At 43.0% G+C, this 22731-nt stretch overlaps 1 protein-coding gene across 3 annotated transcripts in view; it reads left to right on the top strand.

The window, feature by feature from the left end:
• The window catches only part of APPL2 (adaptor protein, phosphotyrosine interacting with PH domain and leucine zipper 2), a 54128-nt gene that overhangs the window by 4489 nt on the left and 26908 nt on the right, over positions 1-22731 (top strand). For 2 of the 3 annotated variants that reach the window (XM_043440967.1, XM_043440966.1), the window contains exons 2-5: positions 3821-3919; positions 14692-14751; positions 15312-15383; positions 20776-20863. In XM_043440967.1, the coding sequence (XP_043296902.1) occupies positions 3821-3919; positions 14692-14751; positions 15312-15383; positions 20776-20863 (319 nt within the window). Of the gene's footprint in view, positions 1-3820; positions 3920-5023; positions 5171-14691; positions 14752-15311; positions 15384-20775; positions 20864-22731 lie in introns of those variants that run through there. The other variant, XM_043440968.1, reaches the window with a different exon arrangement.

Raw genomic sequence — 22731 nt, 5'->3', positions numbered from 1 at the left:
CACAGTCTGTTCTGGGAGACAGATAAGGACGCAGCAGTTGCAGCACTGAGTGAGCACCACTGTGATAGGAACACAGATGCAACCGTGAGCTGCTGCAGCTTGCCCCTCTCCAGGGGCTGGTCTTTTGCCTGTACGTGGTGTGCTTTTGAGATAAAGGGAAGCGCGGTTGCTTGCTGTTTTGTTATGATGTTTGTTTCCTTTGCAGTTGGCACAACTGAAGCACAGACAATTTAAAGATTGAGTTCTGAGATCACACAGTGAGAGGTCCAGCTGGGAAACCAGGCCTTTCTTAACTCAGGCAAGATGCATCAGAACATTACCTAGTGGTTTTGTCTTCATTGTGGAAGACTTTTGTCCTGCTGTACTCTTTGTTTATAATACATTTTTATTTCAGTAGACTTGGTGCTACCAAGACATTTCTCTCCCTCTCCCATAATATGGGAATAAGAGTTTTGTTTTTACCTTAAACATATATATGTAATATTTATACTTGTATATAGTATATGTGATAAATATTGAAACATTTTAAATATATATAAAATATACACATATGTGTGTATACATACACATATGTGTGTGTATATTTTATAATCACAGCTATTAAAATGTGCCATTATATAATTAGATGCTGTTTTTAGGCATGAAAAATGTTTAGGACTATTTTATTAGATGGTGCTTGGTTTCTTTATTCTGAGATAGAGGGTAGTGTGGAGCTAAGGCTAAGGTGTTTGGTTTTGTTCTTCTATCCAGGCATACTCTTGAGAGTACAGACTAGTAGAGAAAGGATGGAATTTAAATCTTGATCCAGCAGGTGACTCAACCTCTCTGAGCTTGTGTTTCAGCATGTGTGAAATCAGAATAAAATACTTGCTTAATTCTTACGGAGAATAAGTAACATATGTAAAGTATCAGTATCTTCATGCTTGCATATTACAGTAACTCCATAAAGGATTGCTGTTATTGTCCTTATAATTATATGCAACAGTGTCCTCTGGATTTTCTGGTAGAACTTTCCAGCAACTAGTGTACCTTTGACTGGTCCTGTTCCTTCTTCATATCTCAGAACATTCCTGTTGTTCCATGTATAAGTTTAAACAGATATAGAGCTGATAGATGTGGATGTTAAAACAGTGTCTGAGATAGCTGGGTATTTTTTTTTCAAGGATGATCATGGCCTCGTTCAGTTAGAAAGGGAAGATTGGAGCGTTTTTGTTAGTTTTAATGAGTATCATGGTAAACATGTTCAGGATATAAAGAAAAAAAGATTTGTGATGTAGTTTTGGCTGTTATCACAGGTGAGAGCATGATAGTAGGATGGCCGAAGAGAAGCCAGCTCCAGACAGCTGCATCCTGTCTCCAGACGGGATGGTGGGCTGTGGGCCAAGGAGCATGCCCACTGATGAGACCCATCTTTGCTGGGTGATGGATGCAGACTCCTATGGTGGAAAAAAGGTTGGCCATTGGTGCCAGCCAGACCTGGGTTTACATTGCAGCCCTGCTGCTTCCCAGTTTGGGGAGGTTTCTTAACCTTGATGAGCCTCAGTTTTGTCATCTGTAAAATGGAGTTAGTTTAACTGTGGTATCTAGTAAAGTTGGTGGAAGGATTAGATGAAGTAGTGTTTAGTGCTCGACACAGTGTCTGACACTTAGGACGTACAGAGTAAATGGTAGTTTTTAGTTTTCTTTCTGCTCTCTTTGTGGAGGGTATTTATACAAGCCCTCTCATTTCATCCTACAGCTCGTTTTCCATTCTGTTTTGTTCCTAAGAGTTTTAAAAACAGTAAGTAGAAGTCAACTAAATAGATGTCAGTAGTGTTTTAAAAAATTAAATAGCCTCAGTCTGGTTGTATCACTATTTTTCATTCTCTTAGACATACTGTTACAGCAAAGAAGGGAACCCGAATCATCATAAACATTGAAGGACTCCTTCATCATTGACACCATGAATACGGAATGGTTCTCTCCTATTAGCTGATGTTTATATCAGTAGTTAACTGTGTAGATGATGTTGTTGCCATAGTGTTGAAATGAAATCATACATGTGAAGCCAATGTGTAATAAGCAGCCGACATTCATTTTCTTCTTCATGATCACTATCCTCCGATACCACTATGTATTAGACGCTGGTAGGCACCTTAAGTGCTTTCTTTACTTGTAGGGCTACCTGCAGATTAGTGTTAGGGCCTGAATTAGGACCCAGGACTGACATGGTCCCAAGGGGATCACAGAGCCTTTGAGAGGCCCCAATAGACTATAAGCTTCTGGAGAACAGAGTTGGTTCTGATCACCACTGAATCTCAATTCCCATCACAGTGTTTCATCCAATATTGGATGAAGGCATAAGTATATACATGAATGAATGACTCCAGAGTAATAGACTAGTCACTGTAGGTTCTAAAAACATCTTTTAGCAATCTTCTTTTCTTCAAATAGTATATTTGAAAGAGATGTAATGAAGAATTGTAAGCCAGTGCTTTTCACCTACTCATTGACACCCAGTGATGGATTAAGAGATCCGGTGGGTCACAGCCATGGTTTTTGTTTGATTTGTTCGGATCCTTCTGTTGATAGGAATTGGTACTGAAGAGAGTTCACTGGTTTCAGAGAAGGTATTTTTAGCCATAAAGACCTCCGGCAAAACCAGGATAATATGTACTGCTGTGAAGTGCCCCAGAGTTTGTCAACAAAATCAAAGGTCGGATGATTCAAACGCCTGGATTTCTCTTCTAGTTTACTGGGGGATGCTTTTGGGTCAGTTATTGTTCTCTTGCCTGAGATAAGTTAGAAAAAGAAAGAAGGAATTGAAATTCATTTGCAGGGAAGCTGTGCACCTTAATGGATTGTTCTTTGTAAGCTGCCCGGGTATCACCTTATTAAAGACATTTCTGTATAGTTTCTCTCTGTTCTGTGCCTCTTGGGTTGTTCTCTGAAATAGAGATCCCATTGTCACTAATGTTTCCCATTGTGCTGGACACATTAACAGTAGCCCCTTGAACAGACATGGTCTCTTATGTAATGCCGTGATACTTCTTTAGACATCTTCCAATATATAAATATTTTCTTAGTGCTCAGCAGATCAGGCACTCTGCATGAAAATGATAGGAAATACCTTTCATCTAAGACATTGGTCAGCTGTTCTTGAAACACTGAGTAGTCTTCCCAAAGGAATGGAGCTAGCGTTCCTAAGTTTTTGTTTGAGTTTTGTGCCCAGAACTTCTGCTGGCATGCCCACCGTACACGAAGTTTCCTGGCCATGAGTTTAAAAACTTGGTTGTCTAGAATGTGATGAAAGACATGGAGATTGACTGTAGTGTCTTAAGCGGAAGCAATGACACACTCCCGCAAGACACTCAGGGTTGCAGAAAACCAGACAGGTGGTTAACTGCTGTGATGATGTGGTGCCGGGTGACCGCGCCCCAGGCACACAGACAGGACTGGCGGTGAACTCAGTTTACAGGCTTGAAGGGAGAGGCCGCCCTTTCTAACACTGCTTTATTGGGTGAACTTGACTGGTGCTTAGGTAGAGGCTAAAGTCAAGACAGATAATAGCCCTTGAGTCTTAACCCTTTAGAAACTGGCTTTCCTTCTCTGTTCCCAATACTCGAACTGTATTCAGTTTGCCCTTGCACTGTAGTCTAAAGGATTAGAAAAGGAATTCTAAATTAAAGCTCCAGGAATCGACTTGTATCAGTATTAGGAATAAAAAAAGAAAGCCAGAGAACAGGCATCTTCCCTCCCCATTTCTGTGTGTGTCTGTGTATTTGTTTTACTTCTGTGTAACTTTCCCACTTAGAAATAACATTGTCCTCTTTTCTTCCAGACTCGCTCTTTGCTGAGTGTGTTTGAGGAAGATGCCGGCACTCTCACAGATTACACCAACCAGCTGCTCCAGGCGATGCAGCGCGTCTATGGAGCCCAGGTATGCTCCTGCCCACTCGGCTGGAGGGGAACAGAGTAGGAGCCCGCTGCCCTCGTCTTGAACTTCTCTCAGGAGGTTGAGAGATTTGAGTCAGAACACCCCCTTTTAAATTTTTGAAATGAAATCACAATTGTTTTTCTCTTCTCTTCACCTCAAAAAACTAAGACAGTTTGTTTTCATAGCCTAAGAAAGAGGGTGATTTTCCTGTAACTAGTAGAACCAGTAGAAAGGTACCACATCACTGCTTATTTAACTTAAAAAAAATGCAGTCCCAAAGGGAAACGTTTGAGTCTCCTCTTCCTACTTGTGAATGAGTGGGTTCAGTATTCTGAGGCATGGCTCTTTTCTTTCTCATAAATGGTCAGTCTTAGATGTCAGCGCAGGCGCGTAGAGATGTTTTTTTCAAGTGCTTCCTCTGAAAAGACTTGAGTCACAGTTCTAGAACAGTTGGGTGGTTCTTTGTTTTGAGGAACAAGTATCTTTGTCTTGCAAAACCTTGGAAAATAAACTGCTGAGTAGCAAAAGTGAATCTTTTTAAGATTAAGAATTGCCTATGTATGTTACTTTCTAGGATAAAACTTGAGAGTTAACTTAAAAATAAAATTTGTTACGTTACACATCAAAATATGGCAACTAATTTCGTTATTAATTCCTTGTTGACTTAAATCTGTCTTTTTCTCACTTATGATCTCTAAATAAAGACCACATTCAGTGTATAATAGTATATGTTAGTAATCGTGTGTAGTCATTTATTATTACATACTTACTCTTCATGTATAATCACTTATTATCATTGTTTTATTAATCATTCGTCCATATCATAAATGGGAAAAAGACTCAGTCCTTGCCATTAGGGAGCTTACAGCTGGGTTGGGAGACAAAACAGTTACCAAAGAGTATAGAGGTGCTGGGCCAGAAAGGGCATCTAACCCGGAGGAATTGTGCTGGGACACCCAAAAGGAGGAGGATTGTGACAGTTGAGATTTATTGACTGCTTCTTAAGTTCCAGGCGCAGTTTCAGAGGCTTTTACCTGTAATCATTTCATTTAAATTCACTCACAACTCTGTGAGGTGAGTGTTGTTACTATTTTCTTCATTTTCTAGGTCAGGAGATGTAAGGATTCTGGTGATGAATGGCTTCACAAGTCCACCCTATTAATACGTGGTATAGCAAGTCAGCCTGAAGCCAAAGCCCAGACTCTTACCTACTAAACATACGGGTGGTAGCCTGAGCTAGGGCGGTGGCAGTAGGTGAGTAGATTGGTGCTTGACCGAATGTGAAGGGTCAGGTCAGTGAAGAGGGAATCGGGAGTGACGCCCAGGTCTCTGACCTGAACGGCAGGGTGCACAGCTGGGAGAACACAGGAGGAGGAGCGGGCTGTGTGTGGGGGTGTGTGGCCGTGACGGGAATGGCAGAGATGCCGGTCTTAGTTCTTGAAAGGCTGAGATGTCCATGAGACATCAAAGGGGGGAAAGAGATCATGCTGAAAGCTGAGATCCAGAGTTCAGGCTGGAGATAAGAGATTTGCAAACTACTGTGTTATAAAAGTGTTACTTATTAATTGGAACTAATTTTAATGACCAAAAGAATCACACACTTATCTGTGGTTTTGCTTGTCTGTTCAGGTAAAGCACTCAGTAACTGGGAGACCCACTTTGTCAGTTTTTTAAAAACCCTCTTTATTTCAATTACATTTTTTGTATTTTTTTCCCTGAATATTCAAAATTTAAGAGAATAGAAAATTTTTTTTTACTGAGCTTGTACTGAAATTTGCTTGCTCTTCAGGAATTTGAATATTGTTGTCAAATGATTGGTCTCCTGTTTAAGGTTTAAGAGTCCCAAGACTTAAGGGACTACGACTCCGCCACTCCCAGGAGGCTCTGCTCTGCTTCTCCATGTCTGTCAGAATCATTTACTTGGAGATGTCCAGACACTCTCTTATGTGCTTTTTTTCTTCTGAGCCCAGAAAACTGCATTTTTCCAAAATTAAGTGGGTCTTTCATTCCAAGAGACTGTAACCAGTTTTCAGCTCACACCACATGATCGTCACATGGGCTCTTGTGCTGGCAGAAACCCTTCCTTCTGCCTCGGCGTTTCCTGTGGCAGAAGCTTAGCAGGAACGTCTGGCTGATGCTGCCAGCTCAGTGACGGATGCTGGCAGTGTCCAGAGGCGCTCAGATTGGCTGAGGTCAGGGCTAGTTGGGTCAGGGCTACTTGTTTTTCAGGTTTGTTTGAACACGTTTTGTTTCTTTTTAATTAAATTAAAAAGAAAACTTTTCTAACTCCTCTTTGATCCATTTGTTTATGTCTCTGTATGTGGTTGGGAAGAAACAGAGAAAGAAAGAGAGGGAGGAAGAAAGAGAAAGTGCTGCTAATATTTTCATTCAGCGTTTCCCCCTTAGGTTATGTTTTCTTGGTTTTATTTAACATTCTTCCTTAAATATTTTACACCTAGACCTGTTAATTATATTAATAGACTTTTGTAATTTCGTTTTAAAATACAGGTGCTTAGCAAGATGTTTTTCATTATTACATTTTTTAAACCAGGTTAATGCTGTTAATAAATGATAAATGTTCATAAATGATATTTTAAGTCAAGCCACATGGTAATTTACTAGATTCTGATACAGTGAACTTGACCATTTGGGCCTTAGTTTTAGAAAGAGGAAGAGTGAAAAAAAACTAGAGGAAAGTTCTGTGGGCAGTTTTGCTGATATTGGCTGGTTTGGGGAAAATCTGTAATTTTATTTGTCTTAAGCAGTAGAATGAAGCTGTGGGCTCTAAGCTGTTTTCAGCGTTTTGCAGCAGTCCCTGGATCACATGTGGTTTCCTAAGTGTTAGACATGACTTTGCACACGCAGGAACTGAGTACTCTATTGTGGGTCATCTGAATGAAAGAACTCGTCTCCTGCAGCAGAGGTGGTTTACATACTTAGAAATCTCTTCTGTCTTTGAAACTATTGACTAAGTAAGTTTAAAACTTACATAGTGTTTAAATATATGCACGTGTATACATATTCAGTAAAAATCTGCCCAAGTTTTGCATTTGATATATTTCATATATTTGTTTTGATTTTGTATATCTGCCTTACTTTTGTTTCTTTCCTAGAAAGGTTAGGATTAATGGATTTATTAGGGATCTGGCAAGTTTACTTTGGTAAGATACCTTCCCCTCTCAGACACTGTACTGAGGAAACAGGGGGAGGTCAAATGATGTTCCCAGCAGTGTTAGTGAAACCTGGCGTCTCCTAGAACCTGTCTTTCTCCTCCAACAGATGACAAGTCTCTGTAATTGATGCCTTCAGTCTGGATGGATTTTTTCATTTGTTCTGTTTGTTTGTTTTTTAATTACATTTTGGATGGAATTTTTTGATGTGAGAACCATGGTTCAGGCTCTTTGCCTTTCCTTCAGCAAAACTGGGTTGCTTAAACATGGTCTTATCTTTGCAGCTGTTCCTTTTTTATTTAACTTTTTTCTTTAAAATTTTTTTTACAAGTTTAAAACACTCCCTGCAGCATATGGGATCTTAATTCCCCGAACAGGGATCGAACCCATACCCCTTGGATTGGAAGGTAGAGTCTTAACCACTGGACCACCAGGAAGGTCCCTTTGCAGCTGTTCTTAAACAGACCTTTTGGAGTGCAGAACTCCTGATTCTAAAATGTAAAAGTCTACACTGGAGTTGGGAATCATATCTTTTCAAATTGGGTTTAGACAGCAGGAGGGGATAGGAGTAAAATACTTTGCAAGATGTGCGTACATTTGTTATTATAAAAAGGAAAATACTTTTCTTTATAAATGATGATAGGTAGATAGATAGATATCAAGCTAAATAAGTCAGTGTTCCTCTTGGGAAACAGAGTGGTGGGCATCCAGGAGTGTGAGCCTTAATGGGGGAGAGAGAAGGATTTGGGAGTCAAAGAGGATTAGAACTGTGTATTTTAATAATAAAAATAGTATGAGACACATAAATGTACCACACACTTGGTGAGACACCTCTTGTGTGTAATCTCATTTAGCTTTCACAATAGAGAGGTGTTATCATAGTAGGTGTTTACAGGCAGGGAAACGAAGAGAGGTTATGCAGCTTGCCTGTGATCACACAGCCGATGAGAGGCAGGATCAGAATTTGAACTCAGTCTTTGGCTGTGAAACTTTACTGCACTCTCACTCTGCACCACCCCTCTTGACATGCTGGTCTCTGGACGTGGCAGCCGAGGCTAAGGAAGTGGGAGTCTTCCACAGTTGTTCTTGTCATCACGGAACAACCCTGCTTAGCAGCCTAGCAGCTTTGTAGTGTTAAAGGTGGGAGCCAGCTCCTTTTTGTGTCCCGGGGAAACTCCCCTTGTTTAATTGGATTTATTCGTAATGGTTTCAATCAGTGCATTTTAACAGCTCTCAAAAACAGTCACACTGAGGTTCGTGTGACCCGGACAGAGGAGTATGTGTAGCTCAAGGAACAGGTACAGGTACGAGGTGAGGTACAGGAGCAGAGAGCCCCTGAATGGTTCCTGGAAGCAACCTCAAAGACCTGGGTTTGCATATGGAATCTACAGCCTTCCCTCATGCCAGCATTGAAGGCTTTCAGATGGGTAGAGAAGATTATTCTGGGCCAGGCTCATTCCTTAGGTACAAGGTTAAGTGTGTGACCTTAGCTGTATCAGCTCTGAGTTCCAGTCTTGGCCACTTGCTGGGTGACCTTGAGCAGGTCACTTGATTGCCTGAGTTTCCTTATCAGTTAAACAGAGGTCATATTAATATTAATAACCACCTCATAAGTTGTTGTGAGGGTTAATGGAGCTAATACCTGTAAAGTATAAGATCAGTTCTTGGCAGGAAGTGCTCACCGTTAACATAACCACCTTCTAAGCATTAGAATAATCATAGTTACGATAGCACTGTACCCTGGGTCCACTGGTTGGGTTAAATAGAACTTGGTCCTCTGATCTTGACTTTCCTGAAGGAGCAGTGTACCTGCGTTCTAACTCCTCACTGCATCGTTGATGTTTGCTCCTCATTCTAGATTCCGTCCCCCGCTGGCTGCACAGGCCGCTTGGTGCCTGGTTCCCAGCCCCGGTCCACCGTCCCTCCGGGGCAGCCCCTGACGCTGGTACCAGCGGCCCCTGCACAACTATCATTGGTCCCCGTGACAGTGTCTCTCCCGAGTCTCTGCCCACCATTCTTGATTGCTTTCTTGTGCTGGCACCCTTTGCTGTCTACCGCTTAAGTCTAATTCCACAGGAACCCTTCTCTGGTTAGTCTCTATAGCTTCCTGGGCAAGGTCACTGCAGCACAGCCTGGCCATTTCAGAATCTATTTCTAGCCCTCATCTTTAGGTTCTTATTACAAATGACTTTTGCCCCTTGTCACTGTGGAGAGTGAGTTTTCCGCTCTTACCTGGGCTACTGCAGCACCGTCCTAAGCAGTTTCCCTTTAGTCAGAGGATTGTCTTTTGCTTTTCGGTCCTTTCTTTACCCTCAAGCTACCACATCCAAACCTTCCCTCCCTCCCTCCCTGTCTTCAGATGCTACTGTGGCTCCCTGTAACCACACAGCAGAGATGAAACCCCTCAGTAAGGCACGCAAAGCCCTTTGTGAGCTGAGTCTCAGCCTACTCCTCTAGTTTGGTCTTCAGCTGGGCCAGTGTGCCAGGCCCTCCACACATCTCGAGACTTTGCTGTGCCATTCCTGCAGCCAGGAACCCCCATGGGCCCCTTGTCCTGGCAAATGACCTTCCCAGCAGATGACTTTTGAGACTGACTTCAGATCTGAGGTGTCTGACGCCTTTCCTTTGTTCTTTTTCTCCCTTCTGACCGAAGCACCCGGATACCCTGCACTCTTGTTGGTCAGAGCTCTGAGGGACAGTGTGTGGGGTTTTTTTTTTGCCTCTCTGTGCACTGTGAGCTCCGAGAGCAGATTTTCTTTGTCTCCAGTGCCCAGCACCTTGCCTGGCCTCATTCACCATTTGATAACTAGGTGTTAAGTGAAGGACCGACTGGAATGTCGCGTACCCCCACTGTGTACTTGATTGTCCCTCCTAGATCTGTGCCCCGCCATCAGCACCGGAGCTTGGGACACTGCCATCGTGGGTCATCCGGTCTAGGGTCCAGCCGTCTTGGACTCCTCCTCCTCCCCCATTCACTCAAGCCTGATGTTTTTGCCTGGGCGATACCAGGCAGATCTCTGCCACCTTCTCTACTTTCTGGCTTGGCTTCAGCCTTTTCTCTGTCTCACTCAACTTCAAATGGTCTCCTGACCCTCATGTCATCCTCTTTCTCCCTTCAAGGTTTCTTTTGCAACACAGCCACTTACGAAATTCTGCTCACATCTGACCTTGTTATTCTCTTGCCCAGGTTCCTCAGGGCTTCCCTGGTACCTGCAGAGTACTGTCAGAGTCCTCGGTGGGTACCCCTCAGGGTCTGCCCCGTCAGGGCTCTCTAACCTTTCTCCTTGCCGCGCTCCAGCCAGGGCTCCCGATCCCGTCAGCCTGGGTGTAATGCTGTGATGAATGAGGCTCTCAACCACTTGACTTTAGGCAACGCTTCTGGCCAAATGTGTGGTGGAGATGCAAGCAGAGCCTCGCTGTGACAGTGACCAGTGGACTTCCTCTGCCCCGCCCCGGCCTCTCCCCCCTGTCCGGGGCCTTCAGGTGGCTTCAGGTGACAGTTGCACGTGGGGAGTGCTCCCTGCCACCATGAGGTGAACTGTCCTTTGTCCAAATCTCAGTTTTCCTTCTGAGTTTGTCTACCAATGGTCTTTCTGCTCCACACCAGCCTTGCGAAGCGCTGTTTAAAATAGAACATTCTGTCAGTAAGCCCTTCATCAGGTTCTCTCTCTTAAGGATTCTTATGACACATCTGATAGAGTAGATAGTAACCAGAGAGCTATTCCAGAGTGCTGAAGGACGCTACTCCCAGAACTCCATTATTCATAGAGTCTACATTTTAGACCACTGCTTTTGCTGAACTACAGCTAGAAAAATAGAGAATTTATGCTGATATTTATAGGCCCTATGAGGCCTGTCCACAGAGTACAACTAAGTGCAGTTTTGGACTTTGGATAGAAATAGTATTGGGTTGGCCAAAAAGTTCATTTGGGTTTTATAAATGAACTTTTTGGCTAACCCAATATATTGTTAAGAACTTGCACTTTAAATTTTGAGTCTGACAGATCTGAGTTGAGTTGTTGCCGTTCCGGGTACTAATTGTGTAGTTATAGAAGAACCTTTCTCCTCATTTGTATGAGAATAAGAATATTCTGTACATTGTAAGTGCCGTATAAGGATTAAATGTGATGATATATAAACAATGCGTAACAGCAGTTCAGGTACCTAGAAAAGACTCAGTAAATATTAGCAGCTACTTTTATTATTGTTACTGCTAATATTTACTCTTCACATAAGTTCCAGTTTTACAGGTCTTATTGCAGAGATAATTAAGCAGGCTTACCTCACAGGGTGTGGATTAATTAATTGATGTTGGTAAAGCGTTTATGAAACCTTTGAGTACAATAGATTAAGTATGAGTTAAGATTAAAGTTGGTCTAGTTTAAAAAGACTTCATGTTGTGTGCTCTGTACAGGGGAGTTTCATTTCCTTTCAGGGCAGGTGACAGGCCATTTTGTAGCATGTATTGTTTTTGTCCTTGGTGGAGTCACGCTGGTAGAACAGTCTTGCTGCCTGGAATCACACACATGAGATGCACAGCATTTTCAGAAACTCTTTCTAGTAGAGACCTGGCAGAGGCCAGTGTGCACAGGAGTTCTGGAAGCGGCCGTGTGCGTTGCTGGCTCCACCTGTCTCCCCGAGCCTCTGGAGCTTTGCACCACCCCCTCCCCGTGAACACCCCCCTCCCCCGCAGGCCTGGGCACAGTCGGGGGCCGGCGGCTCCCTGGCAGGTATCTCCATCACATGTGAGGGTGCTTGCCAGGACCTCTGAGGTAGAGAAGGATTCAAGCAGCCTGTGGCCCTTGCTTGTTATGAAAGCAAGGAGTGTGGTTATCATGTTGATTGGTCTCTAAGGAGGCAGATATGGGGCAGTAATATTTTAGACTTAGCTAAAATAAAGAAAAGAATGGACTAGAAGAGCAGAATCTGTTCCTGACTCTAGAAGGGTTGTAGCTTCATGGAGAGCCTCCTGAGGGAGGTGAGGCAGAGGACAGTCTTGTGAGACGTTTACTGTCTAAACAGGACCAGCACTTGATGGCCCTTGGACTGGCCTCTTATTTTTGTAAATAAAGTTTTATTGGAAACAAAGCCACACTCATTTGCCCGTGAATTATTTATGGCTGCTTTTGTGTCATGACAGAGACCATCTGTCCAATAAGTCAAAAATAATTGCTGTCTGGCCTTTTATAGGAAAAGTGTGTCATCTCTAGCCCAAAGTAGTGGTCTTCTCAGATCTTTCCTCTTAGCAGGACTTAGGATCTTAGAGAATAGTGTTTAAGAGCATGGGTTTTAGAGTCAGACAGACCTGAACTCACATCCCAGCCCTGCTACTAACTAGCTATGTGACCTTGGGCAGATGGCCTAATGTCTCTTCTTCTTCTGTAAAATCAAGTTAATAGTTAGAACTTGTCTTACCGGGTTGTCAGAATGAAATGACACAATGCCAAGAATGCACTTAGTGTGGCATCTGGCTTGAATTAAGTGCTCTGTAAATGTTCACTGCTATAGTTAGGATGATTCTGTGGGTCTGCAAATCATAGTCTCCATTGTGCTGTCTGGGGTGACTTGAACAGATGCATCTCAGACCCACTGCCATGAACTCAGAGAAGAGGAGTCGGGGGTTTTCTGATACCGCAGGGTAGCAGCTCAGTGAATGGGCTCAGACCTTGTTCCCCTGCGCCCTGATCGTCAGAACAGCACTGCTGAAGATGGTCAGCAGACCGTCTCCTGGCTGACTGCATCATCCCTGTCCACTCTGTACCCTGTTCCCCCTTGTTTGTGATGCTGCCTTATACGATGAGGAAGTATTTTTGCCCTTATACTGTGATCCCAGGTGTTGTTTAACAACTTGAAATTTAGGTGAATCTTCTAACCCTCTCTGTCCCTCCATTCATCACGCACTTGGGGAGCGCTTCTCTGTGCCAAGAACAGTTGCACACTCCTGTCTAGATCCAGGACACGGTGCTTCTGGATTTGTTCCTTGCCTCCCTCTTGGCTACCTGACTGCCAGCTCTAGTTTGTTTTCAAAGTGGTGGCACCCCGGTAGGATGCCAAAGCTAGGAATTTTCATTATGTTTGCCTGACTCTGTTATGGGGGAGAAGAGAGCATACCATGTTTCAGGGTCTACTGATGTCTGTTTCTTGGGACAGATGAAGGAAATTGGGGAACAGGTTGACCAGTTATCTGCAAAGAAGGCCAAAAAAAACCACAGGATTGGGTTCTGATGGATCTTGCAAAGGAGGCCCATGAAAAATAAAACAAGCCCCAGCAGAACTCAGGCCTTCACCCCTAAGGCACAGAAACCCAGGAGAATTAGAACAGCAGTGGAGGTCAAGGCTGGCCAGTACCCTCCCCTCATCTGGCACTGTTCCTCTCTTAGGAGTATACCCCAAACCTAGAGAGAAGCCTTAACTGAGCTATAGAAATGTAAGACACATTTTCTAGGCCAGATGTGTTGATTGTGGGAGGATAGTGGTAGACAGCTGCTGTGTAGCCAGAGATTAGAGGGAGAAATACAAGATGAAAGTGGACCATGTCTGCCAGTGAAAAACAGTACCAAAGGGCCCTTCCCAGGCGTTGTAGCTGTGCTTCTGAGTTACCATCCATCATTGGTAACACAGTGATAACCCGTGGATAACACTGACCTAGTGCTGTGGTTTTGGTAGAATCCGACTATGTGTCCTGTCGTGATGCTGCTTACAGCTGGGCCGCAGAGTCCCGCATGCCCTCCCTCTGCCTGCCTTGCCAGGCTTGTCTCACTTCCACACCCTGTACCCCAAGCTCCAGCTGCTGCTGCTGCTAAGTCGCTTCAGTCGTGTCCGACTCTGTGTGACCCCACAGACGGCAGCCCACCAGGCTCCCCCGTCCCTGGGATTCTCCAGGCAAGAACGCTGGAGTGGGTTGCCATTTCCTTCTCCAATGTGTGAAAGGGAAAAGTGAAAGTGAAGCCACTCAGTCGTGTCTGACTGTTCACGACCCCATGGACTGCAGCCCACCAGGCTCCTCCGTCCATGGGATTTTCCAGGCAAGAGTACTGGAGTGGGGTGCCATTGCCTTTTCTGAAGCTCCAGCTACACCCTGCTTTATAGCTTTTCAAACATGCTGGGTGCTTTTCTACATGCCCATCCCTCCTGGAAAGCTCATCCCTGTGGCCAGTTCCTGGTCTTTCTCCAGGGGTCTGTCTGCTTAAAACATCTCTTCATTAGAGACCATCCAGCTCCTCCAGTCAGAGCCTCCTAATGCACCCAGTCTTTCCTCTGTGGGTCTCATCATGCTTGTAACTAGTTTTTAATGTCTTCTTCCCCAACAAACCCTGTGAGGGCAGGGACCACACCTTGGTTGGATGTTTGGCACATTTTAGTGGTTTACTACATTTGTTTACTGACTGAATGACCAGAAGGAGCACTGATTTATAAATGGTGGGTATGAGAAAAGCTTTTTTTTTTTTAAATTTTTGTTTTGGTCTTGTATTTCAAATAATTTCTGAACAAAGTATTTTATTATTTCATAGATACATACTATGTTTAAGGGATTTTCTGAGGTGGCATTATTTTCAGTGTATGTGCACTGGACAAATCTTACTTACTTTTCTCTTTTCCCTACAGAATGAAATGTGCCTGGCTACTCAACAGCTTTCTAAGCAACTGCTGGCATATGAAAAGCAGGTAACAGATATATATGTGGCAAATGTCTTAAGAGAGTCCTAGGTGGAGTTCTTATAAAGGAATTTTCTACGGGCATCCTTTAGAGACCTTCCTTCTTTCCTTTGTTTTTCTCCATAGGCCAGTTCCATTTTTTCTTTTTCTTGCCTTTTCCTATCCACTGATAAGTTCTAACTGATGATTATCCCAAAGTCTTTATGATATATTCTTATGTATGCTTAAAATTAGTTTACAAAAGTAATCAACTGCCCTGAGGGTTCATTTTTTTTGAGGGACTACAAGTGCATCACCACTAAGAATTCCAGTCAATAAACTGAAAGATGCCATTATATCGAGACAGAGGGGTGATGACCACCAACAGGATAGCCTGGGAAGGGCAGTTGACAGCGTGGCCGGGGCAGACCAAGGGAGAGCTCTGGTTCTCTGCAGTCAGACCTCTGACGTCATGTGCTCTTGGGAGGAGAGGAGGTCGATGTGGAGGGCAGTGTCTTGTGGGATGATGCTGTAGTGCTGAATTCCCTGGCATTCAGCTAACGCCTGGCCCTTTTTTTCTTTGGTCTTAGAATTTTGCTCTTGGCAAAGGTGATGAAGAGGTAATTTCTACACTCCACTATTTTTCCAAAGTAGTGGATGAGGTAAGATAGCAACATGGCAAACTTTTTTTTTTTTTTTTTTGATTGAAGGATAAAGGTTTTACAGAATTGTGCTGGTTTCTGCCAAACATCAACATGAATCAGCCATAGATATACATAGCAAATTTTTATTTGATTCTTTTTCTGAACTTTCTTTCATCTTTATTTCTGCCTACTTTTTATTTTTAGATATCTACTTAAATATCTGAGAAGGTATCTCAACTCTGTCTTCCAAGGCTCATTTCATAAATGAGGTTGTGTGTGGTTATGTTTGATTTTGGCTTGAGGGGAGGGGCTTTGGTACACATAAGCAATAGACTGAAAGAAAGACTTCTGAGAATTCAGTTTCCTAAGGAGGAAGAATTAGTGTTTTGGGGCTGCTATAATAAAGTTACACATAGGTGGCCTAAAACAATGGAAATGTATTCTCTCACAGTTCTGGAGGCCACAAGTATGAAATCAAGTTGTTGGCAGGACCACGTTCCCTCTGGAGCATCCAGGGGAGAATCTGTCCTTGCTTCTCCCACCTTCTGGTGACTCTGGGTGTTCTTGACTTGCAGCAGCATCACTCCAGTCTCTACCCCTGACTTCACGTGGCCTTCTCTCCCTACCCTACCAGCATGTGTTTTCTTCATCTCTGTGTCTTAGCTTCTTATTAGAACACTTGTTAGTGGGTTGAGGGCCCACCTGGATAACCCAGATCTGATTTTGAGATCCTTTATTGTATCTGCAAAGATCCTTTTCCCTGAAATTCACATGGTATGACATAACTTTGCAGGAGCGTGAGTCAGCCCACTACAGAGATTCTGACAGCTGTTCTTATGGCTCTGTTGTATGATATATGTGGAATATTTGTGAAAAGTGCCTAAATCCTAATTGTAAAAAACTCAGAGCTCAGGTGCTACTGGTGCTGGGCAGCACCCTCTGCCAAATTAGATGAGCATAAACGACTTCATTTTTCCAGGCGTTTGTAGTACTTACAATAGAATGTCTTCAGAGAACAAGCAAACAAGACAGTGTACAGGTGCCATTTCACTGGGCAACCATTGATGTGAAGGTGACACTGTCTTCAGCTTATAACATGAGAAACTAATGTTCACATAAATTTGTGCCAATTGTTTGTTCATTCAGTTCACCAAGTCGATATTCAATCAACAAATACTGACCACCTGGTATTTAGCAGATGGCATTTCGAGGCACTGGGGATGTAGATATAAACTGTCCAGTTGGTAGTGAGCTTTGTCCTCTGTTCCACTCTGGGGCTTTTTGTATAATAATATGGATGCATGTCTAGTCCAGAAGAGGAGGAAGATGAATGGAAAATGGAATTAGAGAAGAGCAACAAGTGAAGAAGAACTAAAGAGCCTCTTGATGAAAGTGAAAGAGGAGAGTGAAAAAGTTGGCTTAAAGCTCAACATTCAGAAAACTAAGAACATGGCATCTGGTCTCATCACTTCATGGCAAATAGATGGGGAAACAGTGGAAGCAGTGGCTAACTTTATTTTTCTGGGCTCCAAAATCACTGCAGATGGTGACTGCAGCCATGAAATTAAAAGACGCTTACTCCTTGGAAGAAAAGTTATGACCAACCTAGACACCATATTAAAAAGCAGAGACATTACTTTGCCAACAAATGTCCGTCTAGTCAAGGTTATGGTTTTTCCAGTGGTCATGTATGGATGTGAGAGATGGACTGAAAAGAAAGCTGAGCACCGAAGAATTGATGCTTTTGAACTGTGGTGTTGGAGAAGACTCTTGAGAGTCCCTTGGACTGCAAGGAGATTCAGCCAGTCTATCCTAAAGGAGATGAGTCCTGGGTGTACATTGGAAGGACTGACGTTGAAGCTGAAACTCCAATACTTCGGCCACCTGATGCGAAGAGCTGACTCATTTGAAAAGACCCTGATGCTGGGAAAGATTGAGGGCGGGAGGAGAAAGGGACAACAGAGAATGAGATGGTTGGATGGCATCATCGACTCAATGGACATGGGTTTGGGTGGACTCCAGGAGTTGGTGATGGACAGGGAGGCCTGGCATGCTGCGGTTCATGGGGTTGCAAAGAGTCAGACATGACTGAGTGACTGAACTGAACTGAACAAGTAATTTTGTTGAAAGTGAGAAGAATTTTTCTTAATTAACAGTAAATGAATAACTCAGGGGGAGAAGCAGTAGTCCATTCACTGAAGTTATGTTTTCTTGACCAAAAGAGAGTTGCTAAGGAAATGTGGATTAGGATTAAAAATCCTAAATTAGGATCTCTACTTTAAGATCTTTGCTCATGACTATATTTTCCTGGGCAGGAATGATGATTCTTTTTTTTTTTTTTTAAATGAATTGATTTTTATTGAAACATAGTTGATTTTTCAGTGTTAGTTTCTGGTATGCAGCAAAGTGATTGAGACACATATTTTTTCTTTCATATTCCTTTCCATTATAGTTTCTTACACAATAGTGAATATAGTTGTGATTCCATAGTAGGGCCTTGCTGTTTATTTTATATGTAGTAGTTTATATCTGCTAATCTCAAACTCCTAACTTATTCTTACACACCTTTTCCTCTTTGATAACTTTAACTTTGCTTTCTATGTCTGTGAGTCTGTTTCTGTTTTGTAAATAAGCTCATTTGTATCATATTTAAAATTCCATGTAGATGTGTTACCATATGATTTCCATAGTAGCTGCACTAGTTTACATTCCCACCAACAGTATAGAAGCTTTCTCTTTTCTCCACACCCTGTCCAGCATTTATTATACCTCATTGTAGTTTTCATTTGCATCTCTCTAACAATTAGTGATGTTGAGCATCTTTTCATGAGCTTATTGGCCAGTGATGATTCTTTCAGTGGGGAGTGATCATTCCAAAAGGATGGAAGCTTGGAAGTGTGATTTTTATAGGCAGTATCATAGCCTCCTGGAAGCTTAGCACTGTGACTTTTCACACAAGCCTCTTGATGTCAAGACTTAAGCCAGTAAAAGCAGTTAACTCCGGTGGGAAGTGGAGAGTAACTTTTGAGGTAGTTTTCTCTACCTGGGTCTATATCAGGTTGACAATTTTTCGAAAGTAATTTGACTCAGAAATTGAAAAATCTAACTAAAAGTAGAGATTTGTGTCACTTATATTTAATAGGATGTGTTGGATTCAGATCTTTGATGTTATAGGCATATAGAGATTTTTATCCTGGATGATTTCACCAAAAGCAAGGTTTCTAGATTACTTATTTTTAGTGCATCTGAGACAGGAAATTTTTTACATTATTGATTCCATTGCCTAATGTGTGTCAGGCCCCTGCTCTGAGTGTTACTTATTCACATTGTTTTATCCTCAAAAGAGTCATGCAAGGGACATGCTGTGATGCCCATTTTCTGTGTGATGATACTGAAGTGCCAAGAGGTGGTCTGTGCTCTTTGCACACTTCTCAGCAGAGGTGGTGTGTTTGGAAGTGGTTATCCCTTACCTCCCAAAGCCCCAAAGGAAAGAGTTGGCGACACAGATCCCTTGGTCCTTAAGAAGAAATTAGGAAGAAAGTGAATAATTCGGAAATTTGCCATTCCTGAGGTTTATGACCTTGGGAAAGAAAACCATTTAACCTCTCTGTGTTTTGGTTTTTTTCATCTGTAAATGACAGAAGCAGGATAGTCCACTTAGCCAAGCTGTTATAACGATTAAATAATTAGAGCATTCGATGCAGAGCCAATTCATTGAATTCATCTAATTAGTTAAAACAAAAAAAGGTACACTTCTTATTGCAGTTATTCAGGAAAAGTAGTTAACACATTCTATCCTAATGTATTTTTTGGCATGGCTGTCTTCATGTGTTCCCCCACAGGTAGAAGAGAAAACAACTGCCATTCTTCGGCTTGATTGAAAGATAAGGGGAACATTGACTGTTTGGCCAGCTACTCCCTTGCCTGACAGATGGTTGACCTTAGGCCAGTTTTTAATCTTATCAGAGTAGCCCCTGCAAGCAAGACCCTGAAGGACCAGATCTGTTGGGAGATCTGTGTGCAAAAGGGGGATGCGGGCGTGTGACTTTGATCACTGCTGAAAGAAACTTCGCCTAACATTTACCCCAAAAAATAGTCGCTGGGTGATTGCTCCTTATACACCCAACAGGAATCCCAGAGCATCCTCATAGTATCTGGAAGTCTGGGCCTTCCACTGTGTTCATTACCAGCTATCACACGTTTAATGTTTTGGCCACTTTGTGAGCGTGAAAGACAAACTCTGTATCCTAGACATTGTTTTGAGAAGAGCGTGAATTTTAGATCCCAGTAGCCAGAGATTAACATCCTAGCTGTTCCACTTATCTGCTCTCTAGATTTAGAGATTTATTTGCCCACCTATAAACTGAGGATAATAAATAATACCCATCTGACAGAGTAGATGGGAAGTAAGTGATGCAAAAGCACAGAAAGCTGGCACACACAGTGGTACATGAGGTGCTCCAAAGAGCTAGTGCTGGTGGGGATGATTTTTGTTTCTCCTAGACCTTTTACCGGAGAAGGCAATGGCACCCCACTCCAGGACTCTTGCCTGGAAAATCCCATGGACGGAGGAGCCTGGTGGGCTGCAGTCCATGGGGTCGCTAAGAGTCGGACACGACTGAGCAACTTCACTTTCACTTTTCCCTTTCATGCATTGGAGAAAGAAATGGCAACCCACTCCAGCGTTCTTGCCTGGAGAATCCCGGGGACGGGGGTGCCTGGTGGGCTGCCGTCTGTGGGGTCGCACAGAGTCAGACATGACTGAAGCAACTTAGCAGCAGCAGCAGACCTTTTACAAAGACAAGATTTAGTAAGGCCTTGAGATGGAAGGGAGGAAAGAATCAAGAGCTGTTAAAATTATCTGGTGAGGAGGAGCATATCTGAATATAGCCTTCTTGCTCCTGAAAAGGTCTGCAATCTGGCTGGGTTGTCTCCATCTCTCCAGAGCAATTCCCAGGTCCCCAGTGCCTACACTTGCAGGGTAGGTAGGTTCCCAGTGGGCCAGTCTTTAAGGTATGACCTCAGCCCCGTCTGAGAGAGCGCATGCGCACAGAGGCCTGGCAAAGTGCTAACCTTACTGCCCGCACATCAGAACTTTCTCCTTCTCCAGGTGCATGTGGCTCACATCGAGAACACAGAGCCAGAATTTGCACAGTAAACAAATAACCATGGGCTCAGAAATGCCTTTAGCAAACTTAAGTGGTGCTCTGGTCAGTTAGAACCTTGCCTTTAGTTTTTAATACCTCTTAGCCTATGTCATTTACTGCTTTATGAAGGGTAATTTGTTTGCTAAGAAGTCTAACTGAGCTCTTTAACCACATGGAAGTGTTCAGTGTGATGGCTTGGTGAAATAAGACAGTGTCAGAAATAGTAGGTATAATTTTCTTCAATAGATTTCTCTTTCTTTCAGCTTAATGTTCTCCATACAGAGCTGGCTAAACAGTTGGCAGACACAATGGTTCTACCAATTATACAATTTCGAGAAAAGGATCTTACAGGTAAAGTATCTGAGTTCAATGCCATATACTTTCAGAATATTAATTCTTTTAGTATTTTTTTTCTGCAACTATTTAAGTGTGTGGATCATTGAGAAATATCCTCTTTTTCAGCTTTTATTAAATCCTCACAGTGTTCTTGGCTCACCTAAAGGAAGTCAAAGGCTAATAAGAAAACAGAGTTGGAAACAATTGTAATGTGATGAGGGCAGCAGGGTAGAGCTGTACAGGGAACAGAAGCAGCATACAGAAAGGCACGATTACCCTTTTTGAGGGTGGGGTGCCAAGGTAGGCTTCCTAGAGAAGATGATCTCTGAGCTGGGTTTTGATAAATAAATGTTTACCAAATAGACGGAGATAACAAGGCTCATATTACAGGTTGTTGTTGATCAGTCGCTGTATCGTGTCCAACGTTTGTGACCCCATGAACTACAGCATGCCAGGCTTCCGTGTCCTTCACTATCTCCCGGAGTTTGCCCAAACTCATCTTGGGGGCATTTGTTAAAGGCATGCTGTTCTTGTGGAGCCAATGAATACTTTGGAATGTAAGTGGGAAGCTTCAGGAGGAAACGTCAAAGTGGGGACCTTCCGGGGTCCAGCCTTGGCAGGATCCAGGGGGTATCCTCGGGGTGAACGGCGTCAGCGAGAGAAGACACATGAGACCAGCCTTGATGGGGCCAAGTCTGCGACGGGGAGAGAGAGAGAGAGAGACAGACAGACAGACAGAGACAGACAGACAGACAGACAGACAGACACAGACAGACAGAGAGAGGGGGAGAGACCAGACGGGGGTGTTTGCAGGGTCTGGCAATGCTTTATTTTTTACTGTAGCTTTTATACCATAAGTTAGTACATTTCTAAGGGGAAGATGGTTTAACATTACATCAGCTTGTTCTTCACGAAACCAGGGTGTTTTCTGCATACTTCTTTGTTTATAAGGGTCTTGTACATTATCTTTTGGCCTTGGGGCCCATTAACATTTTATGCAGGTCAGGTGAATGTAAACCTATTTTCTGTTTCTGTGGTGACCTTAACTGAAAGGTAGCAATCTCATAGGGCAACAGTACAGAGTAGAAGTATAACCTTGTTAACATAAAAATTAATCCTTCTGCAGATGTTGTCAGTTGAGTTTATCTAAGGAGTTTACTCCACACTGACTCTGCGACTTTGGTGAGGCAGCCTCTGCCTAGCACTCCTGGGTGACAATTCACAACCATCTCATTGTTACCACACTAGGGCTAATCTCTTATTTTTCTAGATCTATAACTATATTAACAATGGTTTCCATAACACAACCTTAGCACATTAAGAGCAAAAACACAGCAAGCAAATGTTAATACAATAACCACCTTTAGAATAATTTTTCTTATGTTTTCTAATAGGACTCCTCCACCCCCCAAAAAGGCTCTATGTCTATTAGGGCCTTTATATGATCAGGTTCTTTATGCTATTTTATGATTAGGGTATTATGAGCAGTCATGCATATTAGTACCAAGGGCATAAAGGCATTTGCTAAACAAACTAGAATGCCAGCAAAGGAGTTTAAATTGAAACACTCCTTTCATCCTGGATAATCTCATAAGATACCACCACCTGGGAAAATTATTGATGAAAGTTCTAAATTGATTCTTATTTGGAAAGAGATCGGGGAAGCCCTTCTGCCTGTGTCACGGAAATTAGGGAGTAGTCTATTGAAGCAAGCATCAGAAAGACAGATATCATCTTTAAGGTGAGCACCGGGGGCACTTTTTGAAACCCCTGAAAAGCTGATCCGCCTGGCCTGTCAGGCTTTCTCCTCGTGACCTTGTCATGGGTGGGATCTCGTGAGCTGGCCTTTTCGAAACCCCTGAAAACCTGATCTGCCTTGCCTG

The sequence above is a fragment of the Cervus canadensis genome, chromosome 21 (assembly GCF_019320065.1).
Source record: "Cervus canadensis isolate Bull #8, Minnesota chromosome 21, ASM1932006v1, whole genome shotgun sequence".
NCBI classification, from domain to species: Eukaryota; Metazoa; Chordata; class Mammalia; order Artiodactyla; family Cervidae; genus Cervus; species Cervus canadensis.
The sequence above is the reverse complement of the archived record's forward strand: the minus strand, read 5'-3'. Positions and strand labels throughout refer to the sequence as shown.